General features: G+C 39.7%; 1 protein-coding gene across 1 annotated transcript in view; it reads left to right on the top strand.

The window, feature by feature from the left end:
* GUCY2C (guanylate cyclase 2C) overlaps positions 1 to 21812 on the top strand; it is a 102605-nt gene that overhangs the window by 60486 nt on the left and 20307 nt on the right. Inside the window, exons 9-19 of the mRNA XM_004387335.2 lie at positions 2738 to 2823; positions 5866 to 5977; positions 7625 to 7706; positions 10685 to 10790; positions 12000 to 12062; positions 13378 to 13449; positions 13903 to 14007; positions 15251 to 15337; positions 16977 to 17109; positions 19433 to 19570; positions 20389 to 20477. Coding sequence (XP_004387392.1) covers positions 2738 to 2823; positions 5866 to 5977; positions 7625 to 7706; positions 10685 to 10790; positions 12000 to 12062; positions 13378 to 13449; positions 13903 to 14007; positions 15251 to 15337; positions 16977 to 17109; positions 19433 to 19570; positions 20389 to 20477 — 1073 coding nt within the window. The remainder of the gene's footprint in view (positions 1 to 2737; positions 2824 to 5865; positions 5978 to 7624; positions 7707 to 10684; positions 10791 to 11999; positions 12063 to 13377; positions 13450 to 13902; positions 14008 to 15250; positions 15338 to 16976; positions 17110 to 19432; positions 19571 to 20388; positions 20478 to 21812) is intronic.

The following is a 21812-nucleotide window of genomic DNA, read 5'->3' as shown; positions in this document are numbered from 1 at the left end:
ATCTTCAACAATTTTCTCTGTATTTTCTGTTATCCCCCCCGTTCTGGTACTCCAATCACTCGTAGGTTATTTCTCTTGTTAGAGTCCCACATGACTCTTAGAGTTTCTTCATTCTTTTTAATTCTTTTATCTGATTTTTCCTCAAATAAGTTGGGGTCAAGAGCTTTATCTTCAATATCACTAATTCTAACTTCTACTGTCTCAGTTCTGCTCCTATGACTTTCTATTGAGTTGTCTAATTCTGAAATTTTATCGTTAATCTTCTGGATTTCTGATTGCTGTCTCTCTAAGGATTCTTGCAGCCTATTAAATTTGGCATTATGTTCTTGAATAACTTTTTAAGTTCTGCTACTACTTTGTCTCTATGTTCCTTGAATGTTTCTGCATTCTGTAGAAGTTCCTTTCTAATTTCTAGAAGAGTTCTGTATATTAATCTTTTGTATTCTGCCTCTGGTAATTCCAAGAAGTTCTCTTCCTCCAGAGAATTTATTGATTCTCTATTTTGGGCGCTTGCTGAAGCCATCATGGACTGCCTCTTTATGTGACTTGATATTGACTTGTCTCTGAGCCATCAATAATTTATTATAATTTTATTTTGTATTTGTTTAGTGAGACCTAGCTTCTTATTTTGTTTTGTTTTGATATGCCCAAACAGGCTGCTCATGTGCACTAGTTTGATTTTTGACACCTTTGAATCTCTAATGTCCTGTCACCAGGTAGTTAGTTCTGTAACTAAGTATGTGCTCACAGGAGTCTGTTAAATTTTCCTATATGAGTTCAGCTCGGGTGTTCAGGCAGTCGGTCACCAAGTGTGTGATGCAGGCTGTCACCCCCAGTCCTAGAGAGGCATGGGTGATTGGTGCAGGCACCGGACTCTGCCTGTGGTAGGGGATCATGCGCTGAGCCAGGAAGGGGGCTGACAGCTTCCCCTGAGAGTCTGAAAGGAAAGCCTGTCCCTATTCTCTAGGGTGAGTAGGTAGGTGAGTTTTGCAGCCGGACTATGAGCACCCCACTCTGTTGGCTGTAAAGACTTGAGGGCACCACTTTTTCTTGGACTCCTGTAACAGGTGACTAGGCACTTCAGGTGATACCACCAGTCCTCAAGCCCCAGCTGCAGATTGATAAAAGTGCCTACTTAAGGGGCAGGGCTATTTCGAGGGTCACAAATCTGCCAGTTCACAGCTGAAGCAGTTGAAGTTAAACTTCAGATGTTTGCCCTGTTGTACTGTGGTAGTGAGGGCTAATGCTGTTGAGATGGGTCCCCACAAGTCTATACAGGGGTGTAAGGCACTCGGAATCTGCGGACCCCTTATACCTGTGCCTAGAAAAGGAGCTGTGCTGACCCTGTGTTCCTGGCTTAGGGGAGCCAGTAGCTTATTTGTTCCCTCTCCAAGGCCAGGAGAATGGGTCAGGGTGCCTTTTGGGATCTACTTCCGGCCCAGTGGACTCCCAGTACAGAGTGTGGAGGGAGGAGGTTAAAGGGAGAGAGGTTTTTCCCAAATGGGCTTTTTTTTTTTTTTTTTTAATCCCCACAAAAGGCTGCATGCATGTACTTAGCCACTTGGGGGCTGCTTTTCACTGGTTCGGAGTGTCCAAGCAGAATGTCTGCTGCCAGGTCTCTCTCGATGTGGAAACTCCCCGAGCGCGTGTACAGCACAGCTGTTTGCCTGCTTCACTGTGGATCAGCATGGCTGCAGTGCTGCAGTTTCACCGCCACTGCTCTAGCGCTCTTCATTTCTTCCAAACCATCTCCCTCTCCCCTATCACTCAGACGGATTCCTCAACTTTGCCTTGTTCAGGGCTCCTAGATATTCATATAGAATCAAATCACTTGTTTTTTCGGGTCTTTGTTGTAAGAGGGTTATAGGAAGCGTTTAACTACTCCACCATGTTGGCCACGCCCCCCTTTTGTGTGCATTCTTAAATAATTTTCTCACATTTGTGATCATGGCCAAGTATCCTAATGGCCACTAACACAAGCTTGGAGCCAGGAGACATTTGTCTGTGCTAAGTTTAGGCATCTATTAAGTGTACAACCCTGGAAAACATACTTAATATCTCTGACCTCTGCTTTTTTCATTGATAAAATGGAGAAAATAATAGTTTCTGTATCATGGTATTTTGGGAAGAATTGTATGAGAAAATGCATATAAAATGCTTACCACACAGTCTGGCATATAATAAACATGAAATAAATGCTATTTGGTGGAATCATGAAAATTGCTGATGTTTGATCCTTTTTTAACCAAACAACCATTTCATAGGTTCATTCTATACTGCTATTGTTCCATAGATGAGAAAGCTGAGACTCATAGAACTTAAGTAACTTTCTAGTGTCTTATAGCCAATAAATGATAGAGTAGGATTTTGATTATCTTATAATCTAAGTTAGATTATGCATGACCTAAACATTTGTGCTACTAGTTCAGTAAATATTCTTAGCAGAAACTTGTCAATAATCATTAGGAAGAATTTATTGACTGATTACATTTGGTGCCACCCTAAATGCAATGAAAAGATATTTCCTTCTAAATGAACAATATATCCAATAAAAATGTCCTTCAGAGACTTTGGGGCCAATAAACAATCCGGGTGCCCTCTGACTAGACCATGAAAGTCAACAATTCTTCAGTAAAATAGAGCAGTTTGAACTGATTTTATCCCCTCTTTCTGGGTCCAACTAGTCCTTCAAGCAAGAAGTTATGATGGCCACTAACTCTATCTGATTTTGCCCTAGGATACATGGGTCCTGTGACTTTGGACGACTGCGGTGATATTGACAATACTATGATGCTTCTGTATACCTCTGTGGATACCAATAAAGTATGTTTGACTCCAAAACGTGGCTCCTTATCAGGGAACTTGGGGTGATGCAACTGTATTAAGACTGGGTGAGGAAGGATAACTTGGAATAGGGGCAATAGTAAAGGAATTGGAGGAGATACATTTAGGATCTGGAGGAGAGTTTATTTCAGCTATAAAATTATGTCACATTTGGGGAAGTCTTTCTTAAGCTTTTTTGACTCGTGGAACTTCTTATTCAGAATACACACACACGCACACGCACACACATATATATAACTACCCAGAATAAATTGATATAAAAGCCAGACTTTCAATGAGATAGATACCAATGAGAGGATGACAGATCTTCATTGATAATTTCTTGTTCATTTCCACAACTAAATATTTCAGTGAAATATTCCCTCTTCTTTCCAGCTGAACTCCCATGAAAACCATTAACTGTGTAATCCTTCTGGCACATATAAACAGCTCTATAATGTTACGCTTTTATTCACATAATATATGCTTTTTTATCCTCAACTACGTAGTAAGTCCCCTAAAGAAAGAGAGTAGGTCTTACTTTTCCACCTCTCCAATGCTTACCTTCTTACCTGGCACATAGTTAATGACTGATAAGCATTTAATTTCAAAACAAAACACCTATCTTCATGTCACCCAAAGTTGTGCCCATCACAGCTAAGAAAACCACTGTTGTTGCCAACTAAGTGGTCGATGGAGAACATTTTTCTTTAAACCCTTTCAAGTCCACGGGATATATAGTTGCCCACCCACTTTTTCCAGCTCTCAGGTTTCTTGGGAGTCTAATTTTTCCACTGAAAGTATTTGCTGCCCTCTATTGGGGACTTGTGTAGTGATGAAGGACAAAATAAACGTTTGTTGAGGCAAAATAGCGAGAGTATCAGGCTTAAATGTGAGAGAGTGCATTCAGGAAGAGTGATTAGGTAAAACTTTTGTCTCTTTTGGCTTTTGTACCCCTAGATAAGCCTTGTAAACATATTTATGGTTTCCTGTGTGATAGGGAGCCCTGGTGGGTTTGGTTTTATTTTTGTGTGTGTTGTGTTTGGAAAACCAGAGGTTCCCATATAACCTAATGGAAGGTGCCCCGCAATACATCCTGCCACTCATGACTGGTGGGAAAGATAGGCACTCACCAATCCCGGTGCCTGAGAACCCCCCAAATTTTGTGGCAACCATGTATTCCCACATAATATTTCTCAAAATCCATATTACCAACCAAAAATTTAAACACTCCATGACTCAGCATGCTTTCATTAATGAAAAAACATGGTATCCAAAAAAGAAAAAAAAAATCAAAGCAGAAAATAATTGGGTCTTGAAAGGGTTAAGACGCTGGGTCCTGACACCAACTAGTAATCTAAAATAAAAAGTTATTCATTTTTTTAATGCAGTAATTTTTTAGTGTGACCATTATGACACCCTTAAGTCATAACCTATTGGGTGTATATATTGACCCACTTTGTAAAAGATATCTATAAAAGAAAATGCTAAAAGTCAGAGAAACATGCCCAAATTGAGAAGCTAAATCAGAAATTCAGGAGCAGAATTTAAGAAGAGTAATCCATGGTTTTTAGTTACTATATTGAACCTTAGGAGCCCTAGGGGTGCAGTGGTTAAAGTGGTCAACTACTAACTGAAAGGTCGGTGGTTTGAACCCAGCCAGTGCCTTCGCTGGAGAAAGATGTGGCAGAGTGCTTCTGTGAAGATTCACAGCCTTGGAAATGCTCCGAGGCACTTCTACTCTGCCCTATAGGACTACTGTGAGTCTGAATTGACTCGAGGGCAATGGTTTTTTTTTTTTAATCGAAATTTTAATACAATGCTACCTTTGACATACATTCCTTGGAAATGCCTTAAAATTAGATCTCCTCAGTTCTTCACTTACTAATAGTAACTTCAAAGATAATACATTACCCCTCTGAATTATTTGTACCTGGGATGATGTCCTTGCCTTCCTTGGCAGCAAATACATGTGGTGAGCCCCTAGATCAGCCTTATAACTGTTATTCACAATGAAAAATGTTGTATTGTGCACTAGCCCTCTCTGAAGGCAGAGCTAGTTGAATTTTACAATCATCTAATGTTATCCGAGCAATTTTGCTATTTAATATATTTGGGGGAAACAGAAATTAATTCTCAAAACAACATAGGGCTATAGATAAGGTATTCTATACCTGAGGTAGGCTTTAATATAGATTCAATGTGCATACCCTAATATATAGGATCTTTCCTATTCTCAGTATATATGCAATTATAAATTCTGCTGTCAAGTGAAGAGTAAAGTTTTGAAAATGTGAAACCTTTGCCCAGAAAGGGTGATAGTTATTTGATTTGCTACCTTGACATTTAAGGGAATGATGGTGAATTTAAACGGATGGTTATTTTTCAGATGTCTCTTACAAAGCTGATTCTGTATATGCAGCATATAATGAATATTGTATATTAATATTCATATTGGAAAATTACTTGAAAATAAGCGTTTTGTCTTAGAAACCTCCTCATTAGTGCCATGTACAGAAAAACACATTAGAGCAAAGAGATGAGAAAATTTTGTAATTGATAGAACTTAAGAAATACAGAATTGTTTCCAGGCCATTGACATGTATCGACATGATATATGGGTTTTACTCGTGGTGTATTTTCGCTAGACATCATTTTCAATGGCAGTTGAGTATTGTGAAAAACACTGGCCCTTCACTTGTCAGCTAGTCATTTAATTTCTCTTGGCCTCTGTTTTAACATTTGCAAATTGAACTAGTTCTCCAAAGACCCAAAGAATCTATATGGAACAGGGGTTAGTGATGTTGTCTATGGTCATAAAGAAACGGAAAACTTATTGACCCACCTGGAGCTTGAATCCATGTTCACACTGTGAACCAAGAAACAGAGCCTAACTATCCCAGGAGGGTCATTTCGCTGAGAAATGTTACTGTGAAATTCAAGTGTTGTTGAGCAGGATGGTCAAACTCACCAGAAGTTATTCTAAAATGTCTTTTTCTTTCCATCTTTTTTCTTCTTCTTCTTTTTCATACCCTGGTGCAGTACAAGGTTCTTTTGACCTATGACACCCGTGCAAATAGTACTCAAGCAGTGGATATGAGCCCTACATTCATCTGGAAGAACCATCAACTTCCGAATGATATTCCAGGCCAGGGTAAGATAATCTTAGTGAATTTGCTTTCCCTGAAATTGGTTTTCTGATAAGGAGATTAAACTTATTATATGCAATTAGCCTGTGGTTTCTTCTTTTGTTTCATTTTGTGTTTTTTTTTTTTCTGTGAGAATTAGATTTGCCAGGTTTATAAATGTGGACTTACTTCTCTGTGCAGTAAATTGTACTATGGTTCTGATTAAACACTGAAAATATCCCGATTGTAATTTACCTATACTTATCTTAAAAATAGGTCCTACCCTCTGAGATAAGTCATACCACAGAAAGCTAGGTTTGATCATTGACAAAATGAGCAAAGGCACAGGCAGTTATGAACAAGCGTCATAAGAGCCTCCTTAGGAAGACATGTATTCTTACTCCAGTTAACTTTTTACTGCAATAAGCTGAAAACATTCTCTATTTTGTTTGTTTGTTTGTTTAATTTTAGTTTCTCAAAATCAGGCCACACTTTGTTTCATTTTTAAACCATGCCTTCCTTGAATCAAAGTTGTATCTGGTTGTATCTCTATTTTTCCCCCCTTGCTGGAGGAAGAAATGTCTTCGCCATATTCCTGTTATCTGCCAGCTTCTTACCCATTCTATTGCTTGAAACCCATTCCACTTTTTCTTATTGACCCCACTAACTTCCTGTTCTAATAGGGACCAGTTGTGTCATGAATCATGACTTTCTTGCACTGTTTTATTATCACTGTTATCTTTCTCAGTCAAGGCTTGTTCCTCACCAGACTGCTACCCAACGTGTTACTCAAACTCTTCAACGCTTGCTGGGGTGGGATTCACTTTTTCCTGGATTCCACTTACTCTTCTGGAAGCCTCTCAAATTATTCCCCCTACACAACTCCACGTACTAGTGTTCTGATAAGTAAAATCACATCCTTTATTGACTGTGCCTCTGTGACCTTGTAGAACTTGGGAAGGACCAGAATGCGATACTATCATTTAATATTCTAAATTGCCTCACTGTTCCTCTATTTGTGATCTGCAGTTAAAAATAGTCATTTCTTTTTCTATGGATCCTCCCTAGGTGTATTGGTTTTGAGGACACCAGGTAGGTTTCAACCACCAAAGTTATTTATGTGTTAGAAAATATTTTATGATCTTGTAACTTTTGTGATTCCTCTAAGGAAGAAAAGAGATGCAAGAACTACAAGGGTAGCTGAAATTAGTCCACTTCCTCTGGTCACACTCCAAGTAGTTTTCTTCAGAGAGTGAGGACACAGGACCTGTATTACCAATGAACAGGATGACTAAAGATAAAATTTAAAAAGGCTCCCTCTCCTTTTTTTTAAAGGTGCTCCCTTCTTAATTCTACAGATTATATTATATAGCTGATAATGATGACCAGTTGCTGTTGAGTCAGCTCTGACTCATGGTGACCCTATGTGTGTCAGAGTAGAACTGGGCTCCATAGGATTTTCAATGACTGATTTTTTGGAAATAAGTTGCCAGGCCTTTCTCCTGAAGTGTCTCTGAGTAGACTTGACCTTCCAACCTTTCAGTTAGCAGCTAAGCATGTTAACCATTTGCACCACCCAGTGACTCCATTATACAACTAGAATCTTTGAAATGCTTTTATTCTCTTTTCAAAGATCATTCCTAATGCATTTTTCACTGTGTTTTCTGCCACAGGCCCTCAAATCCTGATAATTGCAGTCTTCACCCTTGCTGTAACTATGATACTGGTACCGTCCATTGGTTTCTTGGTGCTGAGGTACCTCTCCTTCTATTCTACCTGCACTTGTCCTTTAGAAAGGGAGGGAGGGAGAGAGAGACAGATATAATGTCTATTGTTGATGATGAATGTTCACAAAGAGGTCTCTAAACAGTCTAAGATCCTGAAGGCATTCTGTATCAAAGACTATATATATCAAGGACAGAACACTACTGAGTGGCTAGATTAACAATTTGGAGACAGAGACACTTGAACTCAAAATGCATGTCTGTGATGTACCAGCTGTGTAGTCTGAAGCATGTTATTTAGCAACTTAAACATGTTGCTTAGATTCACTTTCCTCAGCTAAGCTGTCGTGAGGAGTTAAAATAGAATACGTATAGTGACTACCGCATAAGAGGCATGGTATAAATGAAAATAGCTATTTTACCATTTTATTAATAGACTGTGGGAAATTTTGAAATCACTATATTACGCAATGTTCAGGCTGGAAGGGGCATTAGAAACCATGTCCTCTAAACCTCCTATTTTAGCATGGAGAAAGTGAGACCCAGGAAGGTAAAATAACTTATCTAGAAAAACATTATTAGGTAGTGGGTAGGGCTCAAACTAGAACTCAGGCCTCCTGACTGTCAGTTCTGTGATTGTTCTACTCTACTTGGGCATAACAAGTACCTAGCATAATGCTGGGGACATAGTGGGTGCTTAGAAGTATTTGTTGAATATATAAATGAATGAGTGAGTGCCACGTTACCTCCTAATCTGTGTATGTTAAACACATCAAACTTTCTATCCCTATTGGATTATCAGGATCACCCCATACCCTAAATAAACAATACAATGATTTTCTCTGTGGACCACACCCTTTTTCACTGTACTTTCTCATAACGAGAGAGTCCAGCCTGTCACACGTGGGTTGACGTCTTCTCCAGGGAGTAGAGTAGACCCTTTTCTTCAGTATGAAGGCCAAGCTTGGCTCCTGTAACTCTGTGTTGCTCTGCAATATAGGAGATGGTATACAGGGTGTAGCAACAATTTAGATGAGGGTGAGCAGAAACCAAAATTTGGGAAGAGTAATGCCAGTCAATAGCAAGGTCACATGTGTAGCTGTTGTCCCTCAGAAACCAAATCCAAATGGGTGTCAGCTTAAGGTAGGGGTAAATCACAAACAGACGGTAGCAGGGTAGAAATAGTTATTTTTGATTATTCCCAAGCATCAGAGGCAGATACAGGGTTTGCTAATGGCCATAACAATGGTGCGTCCATAAGGAGATCTAGAAGACATGGTGTTATTCTTGTAGTTTTCCATTACAACTGCTTATGCAAGAAAAGTGGTGAATGATTTATGGCATCTCCTAACTCAACATGAATGATGAATCTGTTGAGTCCCAAGAACCTCCTGGGGTGCAGAAGTGAGAGCCTGGATGCCTTCAAGGCCTTGATGTTCACCCTCATTGCCTCCAGGTTTTAGGATTATAATAAATGGTCAATAATATCCTGTTTCATATGTATTTAACGGAAGAATACTCAGTGTTAGATGGAAGCATAAGAAGAGAGTAATCGTCTCTGCTTAGGAGACATTAAGAAAGACATCATGACTGACCTTGAGAAGTTGAGTAGAGGTTTGTCAAATGACTAAAATCAAAGGCATACTCAGGGATAGACAATTAGATCAATGGAAAAGAATACAGATTTTAGAATTAGACAAGCAAGCATGGAAACTTGGAATATGATAGAGGTGACATTACAAGTCAGTTGAGAAATGATGTTGGGACACTAGGCTTTCCACATGGAAAAGAGGAAATTAAAACCTTAACTGACACCATACAGAAAGGTACATTCCATCCTATATGAAGTTTCAAATGGATTAAGGAACTGAATGTGAACATCAACTTTCAAAACTCTTAGAAGAAATTAAAGGACAATGTCTTTATGATCTCAGGGTGGGAAAGTACTTTTCAGTTAAGTAAAAAGAAAAGTCATAGAAGAAGAAATATAAATCTAGTCACAATAAAATCAAAACTTTATATACAACAAAGTCAAAAGAAGCAGTTAGAAGAAGGTATTCGTGACACATAAAAGGAAAAAGGATTTGTTTTACAGAATGTATAAGTAACTCATGTAAATCAATAAGGAAAGGATAAATAATATAAAATGGGCAAAATTATGAATAGAAAATCTTATACAAGAACTAACATAGTAGAAAACATTTGAAAAGATGCTCAGTCTCGCTAGTAATCAGGACAATACACATCAAAACAACAATCAAACACCTTTCCACATACATCCCAATGATGAACAAAGAAATGAACAAAAAACTTAATACCAAGTGTTGTCAAGGATGTAGGGAAACAGGAATTGTCATGATGAGAGGGAAAATTGGTGCAACCACTTTGGGAAGCCATTTAGGAAGAAGTATCTGTAATGTTGAAAGTGTGCATCCCTCTAGCCCAAGAATTCTGCTCTATCCATGCTACTTGGAGAAAACAAAAAAATTTAATATTTTATATGTTTTATATAAATATTATATTTTATAATATTTTAATGTTTTATATTGTTAAATTTTCTCTGTACTTTTTGTTGTCTTTATATATATATTTTTTTTTTAAGGCAAAGATGCATAAGAGGAAGTGGCTTATTTAAAAGTTTGGTATATTCTCTGGTGGTTTAAAAATTAACAGGTTTACCTCTCAAGGTTATCAATTTTTAATTTTTTTCTACACTTTTTCCGTGTCATCAACTCATATCCTTTATGGCCGTAAAGGATGACCTTACTGAAGGACCAGGGAAAGTGAAAGAAAGAGAAAAGAAAGAATCTAAAAGACCACCCAAAATCCTGGCAGGTCACTAATGGCAGCTCTCGCCCATTTGGAGAGCACAGAGTTACACCATCAGGCTAGCCTTCCTCGCCACACATCTACCCAAGAAAATCAGGGTTCTAGATTTCTCTCAGTGTTCAGAAGCTGGTGGCATGGGTACCAGCGAAAGCCTATTGATTAGTTCTATTCCTTTCACAGAAAATACAAAAAAGACAATGAACTTCGTCAGAAAAAATGGTCTCACATTCCTCCTGAGAAGATCCTTCCTCTGGAGACCAACGAGACCAACCATATTAGCCTGAAGGTAAGGCCTACCTTACCTACTGAAGAATGTGGGGACTGGTGCAACTTGCCAGGTATTTGACAAGATGCTGGTAATAGGGAGAGGAAATGTGCCAACCAGGGAGAGTTTGTTTGGAATCCAGGACTTAGATGTTTCCTAATTCTCAGCATCCTCCTTGTACCTTGACTCTCCATTGCCCTCCATGTCACCTGGTTAATGAAATGAGCACTTCAGTAGAGGCTGAGATGCGGCGTGTCCTGCCACTTTCTTCTTGTGTGACATTTAATGTCATTTAACATCTCTAAGCCTTATTTGTAAAATGAGAAGAAGATACTTGACATTTATTACTATGCATTGTGTCAAACATCATGCTTGAACTTGATATAATTTATTTCATTTAAATTTCAAAATAGCCCTGTAAGTGTTAACAAAGATAATAATACATCCCAGGTTTTTATTAGAATCAAATTAAAAGATGCAATCGTTCTCAACCTTTTCTCTGCCTTTAGACCAAAAGTCATTAACTGGCAGGCCACAAGCTATATCCAGCCTGCAGAGGTGTGTGTGTATATGTGTGTTTGTTTCTTATTCGATATTTAACATTTTAAAATTAATTGACAAGATATAAAAATTATAGAATAACATACAAAAGTCCAGATGACGGCTTCTTTTGACAATGAGATAATCTGGCTACTGCATGGCAGCCATCACCCAGGGCTGATGGGGCTGCTCCCCTTAGACACCTGGCCCAGTTTCTTCATTTGCATTGCTGCTTGGATCTTTAGGTGTGAGTTTCCAGTGAATTTGCAAACCCTGCTCTATGCAATTCAAGTGCACAACTTGCTCTTCTAAGAGCATCTGTCTGTAGTTACAGGCAGTGTTTCCCAAAGAAGGAGGGCAGGGTGGGTAGGAGGAAGTGAAGAAAATACTCAGCTAAAGTAGAGCCACCAGAGGAAGGGAAGAAAGGGGAGAAGCACCTTCACAGTTCCCCCAAGCCCAGAGCTATGCGTGGGAGGGGTAGATAGCCAGGAAGAAGCTATTGCTGGAGTGCAAAGGTGAAGAGTGAGAGAGGAACGCAAATTGATCATAACAATTTTTCTGGGAGCCTGTCCAGCACGCTACTGAGCAAACAACAGGTACAGCTGCCTTGGCAGAGCCTCCCAGCTTTGGCTGGCAGTGGATGGAACTAGAAATGAAGCTTGTGGACTAATTGGCCTTGTCTTGTGCCAGATCGACGATGACAAGAGACGAGATACAATCCAGAGGCTGCGACAGTGCAAATACGACAAAAAGGTGACTGTAATCTCCCCACTTCTCGAACTCTCAATTAAGGGTGTGTTCTGGTCTTCCTGCTCATCATTGCCATGTCTCCTGTCATTGGCAGTGCAATCATGGGGGTGGCCAGGTGGCTTCAAGGGGCGGTCCTGGCAGCCATTCTCAGGGATGGGATGGGCTCTGCTTCAAGGGTTACAAAACTGGCAATCCTGGGGAAACTGAAGGACAAATATAATTTTGGGGAAAGGTGGAGTATAGGAAGGAAAAAAAAAATATGAAAGAGGTTCAGTGCAGTCCAGGCAATAGGAGAATTATATTTTGGCTCATTGCTGTGGAAATATGACAATCCCCATATGGAGGTTTTGCATCTTCTTTCCTTCCTTCCTCATTCCTTTTGTCTAGTCATTCTTGAATGAAGAAACATTCAAACCTGGGTCTACCATATCCCAGGTACTAGAAGCCAAGGATATAAATATCAATAAAAGATTGTCACTGCTTTCAAGAGTTCACAGTGTAGTGGGACGATAGACACAGAAATGAGTGATTATAGAATGTATACAAATAGTCCCCGTCTTATGACATATTTGAATTATGACGAAATGCACTTATGACTGTCCTTTTTTTTGTACATCTTACTGTTAGTAATATGTACTCCATAAAGTATCGTAGTGCATAATTTGCTGATGTTATTATTCTCAACTCAGATGTTCTCTTGTAGATGTTCAATTTTATGATTTACTGTTCAAAACATGGCCGTATAGCAGAGTATGGCCTGGTCTACAATGAAGTCGGTGTCAGTGTTGGGAGTCGTAATGGATAGAAAGTGGGGCAATGGTCAACTCTAATGACATATGACAACTGAACTGTGCATATGCCTGACAGCCGTTACAACTTCAATTTCATTGTTACAACACTGATGCCAACTTCATTGTAGACCAGGCCTATAAAAAAACAACAACAACCAAAACTCACTGCCATGATGAGTAACCAGGCCTGTAGCATGATCTTATTCAGCATTTCGTACTATAAGAAGTATCAGTTCTTAATTTGAGATGAAGTATTCTACTTACATCAGAACTGACTTACAATGGAGTCATCAGACGGAGCCTTGTCATAAGCTGGGAACTACCTGTATAAGAGCTTATGCTACAAAAAAAAAAAGAAAAAAACCACCCATTGCTGTGGAGTCAATTCTCACTCATAGAAACCCTACAGGGCAGACTAGAACTGCCCTATAGGGTTTCCAAGGCTGTAATATTTACTGAAGCAGATTGCCACGTCTTCCTCCTGCACTTATGCTACAATATCTCCTTAATTCAATTGATTTTTACAGCGAGTGATTCTAAAAGATTTCAAGCACAATGATGGTAATTTCAGTGAGAGACAGAAGATAGAATTGAACAAGGTATGTGTCCCCAACTTCAAATCCTTAAGTAAGAAATAGCTTCACTCCATTTGTCTAAGCCCTGAGGTTCCTGGTGGAGCAAGGTGTTATTGGGGATGCTAACAGAGAAGAGACAAATAAATGACTATTCTTGTTGAAAATTCTACCAAGAAATAGACAGTGATGTTTGACGGTGTAAAACATTTTGGAAATCCACTCATATGTCCTAGAAAATGGCCCTGATATTATTTGACAGTAATCAACGGTTTGTATTCAAGACTCCCAACTAACAAAGGAAAGCCTGTTGAATATGATGTAATGCAGTGTATACTAAGAAATGAGTACTGACGTTTTAATTTATTAAGAGCAATGTATCTTCCCAAAGATCTAAGACATATTTTTATTTGCATATTAATTTTTACTCTGGTATCCCTTTCTGGCCGATTTGCTTTATAAACAAACGTGTTTTTCCAGTTGCTTCAGATAGACTATTACAACCTGACGAAGTTCTATGGCACAGTGAAGCTTGATTCTATGATCTTTGGGGTGATAGAATACTGCGAGAGAGGATCCCTCCGGGTAAGGAAATATGGTCATTTCTAATTTCCTAACTGATCATCCATGTGAAGGAAAAGAAATATTCAAAATGTTCACTCATGAAATAATATCAGACAGTTATCAAGAAAAGGTGGTGCTTTCCAAACTAGGCCACTCAGATTTTATCAATTGGTCCTATTGTAGCTTTATACATGAACAAGCTAAAAAATCAACAAGTTTAGACTTGGGGGAAAAAAAAAAACAGAGGTGGAAAAGTGAGTGATTACCATCAAATCAGTTTTATTTTACTTGCCCCAACTAGCTTTTGCATTAAAAGAGAAGTGGATGGTCATTATGACAGCTCTAAGTAAGCGTTAGGAGACTGTTTATAAGTCCTGCTTCTGCTACTGTCTACGTTCTTACTTCTCTCTCCTCTGTGAGGGACTGAGGACAGGGTAGGAGCCTTCGAATGAGGTCAGGTATTCAGGTTGACCAAAGCAGAAAGAGGAAGTAAGACAGGTCTGAGCCAAGTTCTTGGGAAGTATCAAGCTAGGAATATTAAATCATTACATAGTTCAGAAGGGTAGGCGTAGTTCATAAACAGGAAACGAAATCAGTTGTCAAGCAGAAACAGGATTGGAATGAGGAAAGGCAGGAGCAGAAAGGAACTCGAGACAATTGCTTCAAAGAGCATTGAAATGTTTGCATCTTACCTTGAACAACTTCTGAGCATGTGGAGTGTGAGCTTTCAACCTTTTAGATAACTTTGAGTAGGGTGACCATGGAACTTATCATGCTACTTTGGATAGTGAAAGGGAATACTATAATAATTATGTTATGAGAACAATTAAATCAATGGATGCAATTGATAATATGAGTAAAAACCTAAGTCTAATGAATGCATTTCCTGCCAGCAATACCCTGTTTAAAAATGTTAGTTCGATTTTCATGAGACAGAACACCCCATACAGGTGTTAATCAGGCTCACCAGCCCACCCTTCAGACAGATGTTACTCATTCCTTTACCCCTGTCTGACAGAAGAACTGGGAGCCAGGCCTTGGGATGCTGTGGGTATCTCCTGTTCACCTGCTTGTGGTGAAGCTATCTAATGCTTCTTATTTAGTAGAGAAAAGAAAGAAGCGTTTAGGAAAACCAGGACAAAGGAGTTCCAGTTTGTTCCTGATCCCAAGGCCTCATGATTAGGAGATCATCATTTAGTTGATAACAGTCTCTCTACAATATAGTTTCTTGCAATCACTCTTCTTCGTTTTTCCCCCCATTCAGGAAGTTTTAAATGACACAATTTCCTATCCCGACGGTACGTTCATGGACTGGGAGTTTAAGATATCTGTCTTGTATGACATTGCGAAGGTAAGAGAACTACTAACACATACACGCTTGTTACGAAAATTAAAGGTCTGGCAAGTTATTCAACCTTTTGGTACATTGGTGTCTTCATCTGTAAAATGATAATATTAATACTACCTACATCTTGAGGCTGTTGTGAGGAATTTATAAAATAATACATGTAAATATTCAATAAATGTTGGCTCTTATCACTTTTATTATCCTATTCTTTCTCCTCTGTGTTTGGAGTACGTGTTAGAAAGCAAAATCATATAAAGTTGATCGAGGAACTCACTGCTGTTGAGTCAACTCTGACTCTATCAACTTTTTAAGAGAAAATATTAAGACAGGCAGCCATCTGGCAAGAGGCAATGATAAATTTGGACATGTGTATTCCCAGATATAAAAAACGAAGTAGCTGTCAATACCCAGGACTTCAAGAATGAAGAAAAGTCATTCCTGAGAGTCAGCTGTGTGATCCAGTCTTAAATCACCTGAAAATCACATAGGATAAGAATCAGTTTTTTTAAAGAAAAGTTACAATAGCCTAATTGTGGTGGTTCAGCGGTTGAATTCTCGCCTTCTATGCAGGAGACCTAGGTTTGATTCCCAGCCAATGCACCTCATGCTCAGCCACCACCCATCTGTCAGTGGAGGCTTGAGTGTTGCTAGGATGCTGAACAGGTTTCGGTGGAGCTTCCAGACTAAGACAGACTAGGAAGAAAGGCCTGGAGGTCTACTTCTGAAAATCAGCCAGTGAAAACTCTTTGGATCCCAACAATCTGACCAGTCGGCAGCTAACCATGAGGATGGCACAGCATTTCATCTTGTTGTACGTGGGGTCGCATGAGTCTGGGAACTGGACAGCAGCTAACAGCAATTTCTGCTGTCACACCTCTGACCACCAGAGGGAAGCATACCAGAAAAAAACAGACTTCCTCTTTCAAAACTCTCATAAGAATGAAACAGATTTGATTTTAGGAAATAATGTAGCCTATCCCTGCCTTCAGAAAGCAAGGTCTTACTATTCCTATTTTAAAGTTGGAGTAGCAATATCACAGACCAAATAAGTGGTAAGCTTGTTGTTGTTGTTACGTGGATTTTCGACTCACAGCGACCACATGTGACAGAGTAGAACTGCCCCAGAGGGTTTCCTAGGCTGTAATATTTACAGAAGCAGATCACCAGGTCCTTCTCCTGCAGAGCCACTGAGTGGGCTCAAACCGTGAACCTTTCGGTTAGTGGCTGAGTGCTTAACCATTATGCCACCAGGGCTCTTTAAGTGATAAGCAGAAACACCTTTTAAAAATCTGTTCTCTTGATTCTCTGGAATATACCCCTTTGAGATGGTTAATATCATTTCTCAGATAAGAAAAAGTAGGGTCAAACATTTGCCTCTTATTATGTAACCATTTAACCATAGTCTTTGGACAATTGCCTTTTTACTGTGCCACCTAATTAGAATTTAAAACTGGATGCAGTGCTTAGACCAATATTAAGGTATTACCAATATTTCAAAAATAAAATGAATGGAACCAAATTACATATCTTATGATACGACTCTATAGGCTGAAATGTTTTCAAAATATCACTTTCTTTAAAATAATCAAGCAGCTAAAGAGTTTCACATCCCTTTGTTTTCCTGCCACCTGCAAATTTATAGGGGATGTCATATCTGCACTCCAGTAAGACAGAAGTCCATGGTCGTCTGAAGTCCACTAACTGTGTAGTGGACAACCGAATGGTGGTGAAGATCACTGATTTTGGCTGCAATTCCATTTTACCTCCAAAAAAAGGTCTGTAATGAATGAAACGTTCGCTAGTTTCTCGTTTGTTTATCATCTGCTCACAAGCCCATGTAGGGCTCAGGAAGTGGTGACGTTGATCAGAAAACAAACACTTGGAGCCAGAGAGGCAACAGCTGGCCCGTTCTCCAGCACTTCTCGCCTGTCAGTGCTCATCGTGGGCTTCCCGAGGGGAACTAACGCACTCTGAGGAGTTCCTCCATCTGTGGGTCCCTTGAGCATCAGCGAGAAATCATGATGAACTTATTGGCTGGTGGAAGCAGCACTGGGTGAAAAAAAAAGTACAGATGGTTAGAGCAGAAAGAGACTGTAGAAATCATCCTTCCTTTAGAGAAGACAGAAATGAGGCTCAGAGAGGCTAAGAGATTTACCCAAAATGATAAGCGTGCAAAATTTTAGATGTCATTCATTTATCTGGGATTCATATTATCAGTAAAATATGTTCCTTTCTGGAATGTGGTGAGGATCAAAAAGGAAAAGCCATTTGTAAAGTATAAAGGGTTTTTCATGCTGAATGTTTACCCTATTCTTTATTATAACTCGGGATTAAATAGACTCACGAGTCTAGCACTCATGCCTCAAAATACTACCTAGATCCAAAAACTAAATTCTACTTCTAATTCTATTTTGCAATCTTTTAGTTTTTCCCCAATAAAAAGAAAAATGGTAATTCTGCCTCTACCTCTACAGTCATGTCAATAAGATATTGGGCTCAATCCAATAAGTACTTGTCAAAGATCTACTATGTGCCAAGCATGGTTCATAGATCATCATGTAATGGAACGAATCGCCTTTATTAAATGACTCACTATGACACAAAATCAGATGAATTACAGGTTAAATCCTACCCTCCTGAGCGTCACACGATTATACCTACTTGTGGTGCAGTGGTTAAGCGCTTGGCTGCTAACCAAAAGGACAGCAGTTCAAACCCACCAGCCGCTCCATGGGAGAAAAGATGTGTCAGTCTGTTTCCACAAAGATTACAGCCTTGGAAACCCTACTGGGGGCAGTTCTACTCTGTCCTATAGGGTTGCTGTCAACGGCAATCTGTGATGCCAGTTACCTGAAATCTTAGCATAAATAAATTTATTTACCTTTTCTAGAACCTCAAACCTTTAGGATCAATTGTACACAAATCACAAGTTATGTAAATTCATAGGACAAATTCCAAAAGGCAATGAACATTTGGATGGAGGATGATTTGTGGACAACGTGTCTCATCATATGCATATCACTTAATGACGTGCACTGTAGGTATTTCATTAAAACTGCTGAAGATAGAAATCCCAAAAAATTTACAAGAGGATCTTGAAAAGTTTCCAAGGGATGTTGACATTAATCGTATGCTTCCATTATTACTAAGTAAGATGCGAGAAAGCAGAGCAAAATGCGTATGCCTAGAGGAGCCAAACACAGGGCCCAGGAGCAATGCACTTGTGTGAAGCGGACTAGGTATAAATAGGGGGTGGGAAGGACAGTAGTAACCTGCGAGTAAATTTTATATATGTATAATTTTTTAAAGACTACCATGGGAACCAAAGAAAACACCTCTGGGGATGATAGTTGACTTGGAGGATGCCCATAGGTCATGCCTAGAAAGTATTAATGATAGTCTCTTCTTAACTGCACCGTCTTTATTTTCTTCTAGTAAATATTTATTTATTTATAAAGATTTTCAGTGGTTCACACTATGTGTCCTGTAAGCTATTAAATTCATCCACCTCTCATATTCTATTGCATTTATTCAATAAATATTCACAGAGCACTTACTCTCCTAAACCAGAAAACAAAGCCAGTTGCTGTTGAGTGGATTCTGACTCATGGCAATCCCATGTGTTGCACAGTAGAGCTGTGCTCCATAGCTTTTCATGGCTATGACCTTTGAGAAGCAGATCGGCAGGCCTTTCTTCCGTGGAGCCTCTGGGTGGGTTCAAAACACAAACCTTTTGGTTAGTAGCCTAGCTCTTAACCACCTGTTTCACCCAGGGATCTCTACTTACTGTACAGCAGGCCCTAGTCTAGGTAGGCCTTGAAGGTGTTCAGGACTATGATACTGGCAGTTTGGGGAAAGATATTGCTATTCGACCTCACTCAAATCCTGGTATTACATAGTCAGCTTAAAAGGTAAATGTATGTTCTACCTCCTAGCACTGGCATCAACATAAAATACTCAAGCATTTAGGACCATATAAATTCAAGGCCACCCATATTCAGGGCAGATGGTGTAGGGAGTTACAGAACGAATGTATGTTGGAGTCCTATGGGCTGCTCACCGCCCCTCTCTTTCCAATCTCAATGGCTGACTGCTCAGACCTGTGGACAGCTCCGGAACATCTTCGCCAAGCCAGCATCTCTCAGAAAGGAGATGTGTACAGCTACGGGATCATTGCCCAGGAGATCATCCTACGGAGAGAAACCTTCTACACGTTGAGCTGCCGGGACAAAAATGGTAAGAGTCTGAACCCCTTCAGCTGCCCCCACTGGGGACCAACCAGCTTGCATCCTAGGCTGACTGGGACACTAATCCATTTATGACTACATCTCAGTTCCTTCATCGGCAAAAGTAATGAAATATCTGCACCTCACATTTCACAGGGGTACTAGAAGGATCAAATGGCAGTATGAATGTCAGAGTGCTTTTAAAAGTATAAGAGAGTATACCACTGCCAGGTGTCATTATTATCAGTATTATTGTTTGTTAAAGAATCTTTCCTTACAACTTTCCCCTTTCCTCCTGATCCCACTATGAGAAGTGTGTGTTTAACACCCAGATCAGATCACTCTAGCAGGATTACATACATATTTTAGTTCTTACTAAGAAAAGATCCACAATTTTTGTCATATGTTCTCTCAGGGGAAAAAATGCTTCATTTCATTAATTCACTTTCTCATTTATTGAGCACTTATTATGTGTCGGCTCTTAATTGTCTGGCAGGGGTGGAGGAGGTAAGAGGGATGGCTAAGGGATGTAGGGAGGACAGGGCCAGAGTGTTAGCAGAGAAAACCTACTGAAGGCAGTGGAGTCTGGGTTGAGTTTTAAAGGGTTAGTACCTGAAGTTAAGGTAACCTTCTGGGTATCAGTAGGTATAAGGTCCCTTCATCTGATGGCTCATTCATTCCTGCAACATATATCTATTGAGTGCTGGTCTGCTCTAGAACACTCTGACTTGGCTGACAAGCCATCCAGGGTAGATGAACTAATTCTGCTGCTGAAACATCTTCATGCTACATTCTTTCTTGTAATTTGAATTATTTTCATCCTTTCAGAGAAGATTTTTAGAGTGGAGCATTCCAAAGGAATGCAACCCTTCCGCCCAGATCTGTTCCTGGAAACAGCAGAGGAAAAAGAGCTGGAAGTGAGTGCATCCTCCTTACATTCGTTTTCTGTGGCTGCTGTAACAATTTATCACCAACGTGGTGGCTTAAAATACAGACATGTATTCTCTCATAGTTCTGGAAGACAGAAGTCCAAAATCAGGATCATTGGCCAAAATCAATGTCAGCAGGGACATTTTCCCTGGAGGCTCTAGGGGAGAATTTGTTCCTTGTGTCTTCTAGCTTCTCCTGCCCTTCCTTGGTTTGTGGCTGCATTACTCCAGTCTCTTCCTCTGGGGTCACACTGCTATCTCCTCTTTTGTCTAATTTCCCTCTACCTGTCTCTTATAAGAATGCTTGTGATTGCATTTAGGACCCAGCCAGATAATCCAGGCTAATCTCCCCATTTCAAGATCCTTATCTTAATCACATCTGGAAAGACCCTTCTTCCACATAAGATAATATCACAGGTTCCGGGGATTAGGGATATGGACATATCTTTGACAGTCACTGTCAGTCTATCACCCTCTCCATGCCCCCCTCTATCTCCCTTAACTCAGGAAAGAGCTGGCTTCCTAGGCACACATCACATTCTCAGTTTTTAGGAGCTAAAAGGGCAAGATGTCCACGTGGATGTACTCATTAGGCTTATAAATACTAGAAATACTGACTAGAAAGAAATATGCCAACATCCAGAAACAATAAAGAGAAATTACCTTTACACCTCTTTTTATCTCCTCTCTGGTGTGTACCTGAGTGGTACGAGTGGTTAAGTAAGTACTTGATTACTAGCCTAAAGATTGGCCGTTGGAACTCACCCAGAGACACCGCAGAAGACAGACCTGATGATCTGCTTCTGAAAGGCCTCAGCCTTGAAAACTGTATGGAATTTTGAAGTCTACTCTGCTTACGTGGGGCTGCCATGAGTCAGAATTGGCTCAATGGCAACTGACAACAACAACAACAACATCCCCCTCTGAAAAAGATGGAGACTTTTCTCTCTGCATTTTCTGTTTCTTGGTTTTTGGTTTTTTTAATAATCCCACACAGAAGGCTTTAAGGAAGAATTAATTATTATTTTTAGAATTTTACCTGAGCTTTCCTAATCTAAGAAGATAGTGAGAACAGTGTTTTAAAAATATTTATGGTCTCTCAGAAAGGGCCACATAAACCAGAGACTGCATCAGCCTGAGACCAGAAGAACTAGATGGTGCCCGGCTACCACCAATGACTGCTCTGACAGGGAAAACAACAGAGAGTCCGGGATGGAGCAGGAGAAAGGAGGGGTGCAGAACTCAAATTCTAGTAAGAAGACCAGACTTAATGGTCTGACTGAGACTGGAGGAACCCCGGAAAGCATGGCCCCTGGATTCTCT

Source organism: Trichechus manatus, unplaced genomic scaffold (assembly GCF_000243295.1).
Source record: "Trichechus manatus latirostris isolate Lorelei unplaced genomic scaffold, TriManLat1.0 scaffold00184, whole genome shotgun sequence".
NCBI lineage: Eukaryota > Metazoa > Chordata > Mammalia > Sirenia > Trichechidae > Trichechus > Trichechus manatus.
The sequence above is the reverse complement of the archived record's forward strand: the minus strand, read 5'-3'. Positions and strand labels throughout refer to the sequence as shown.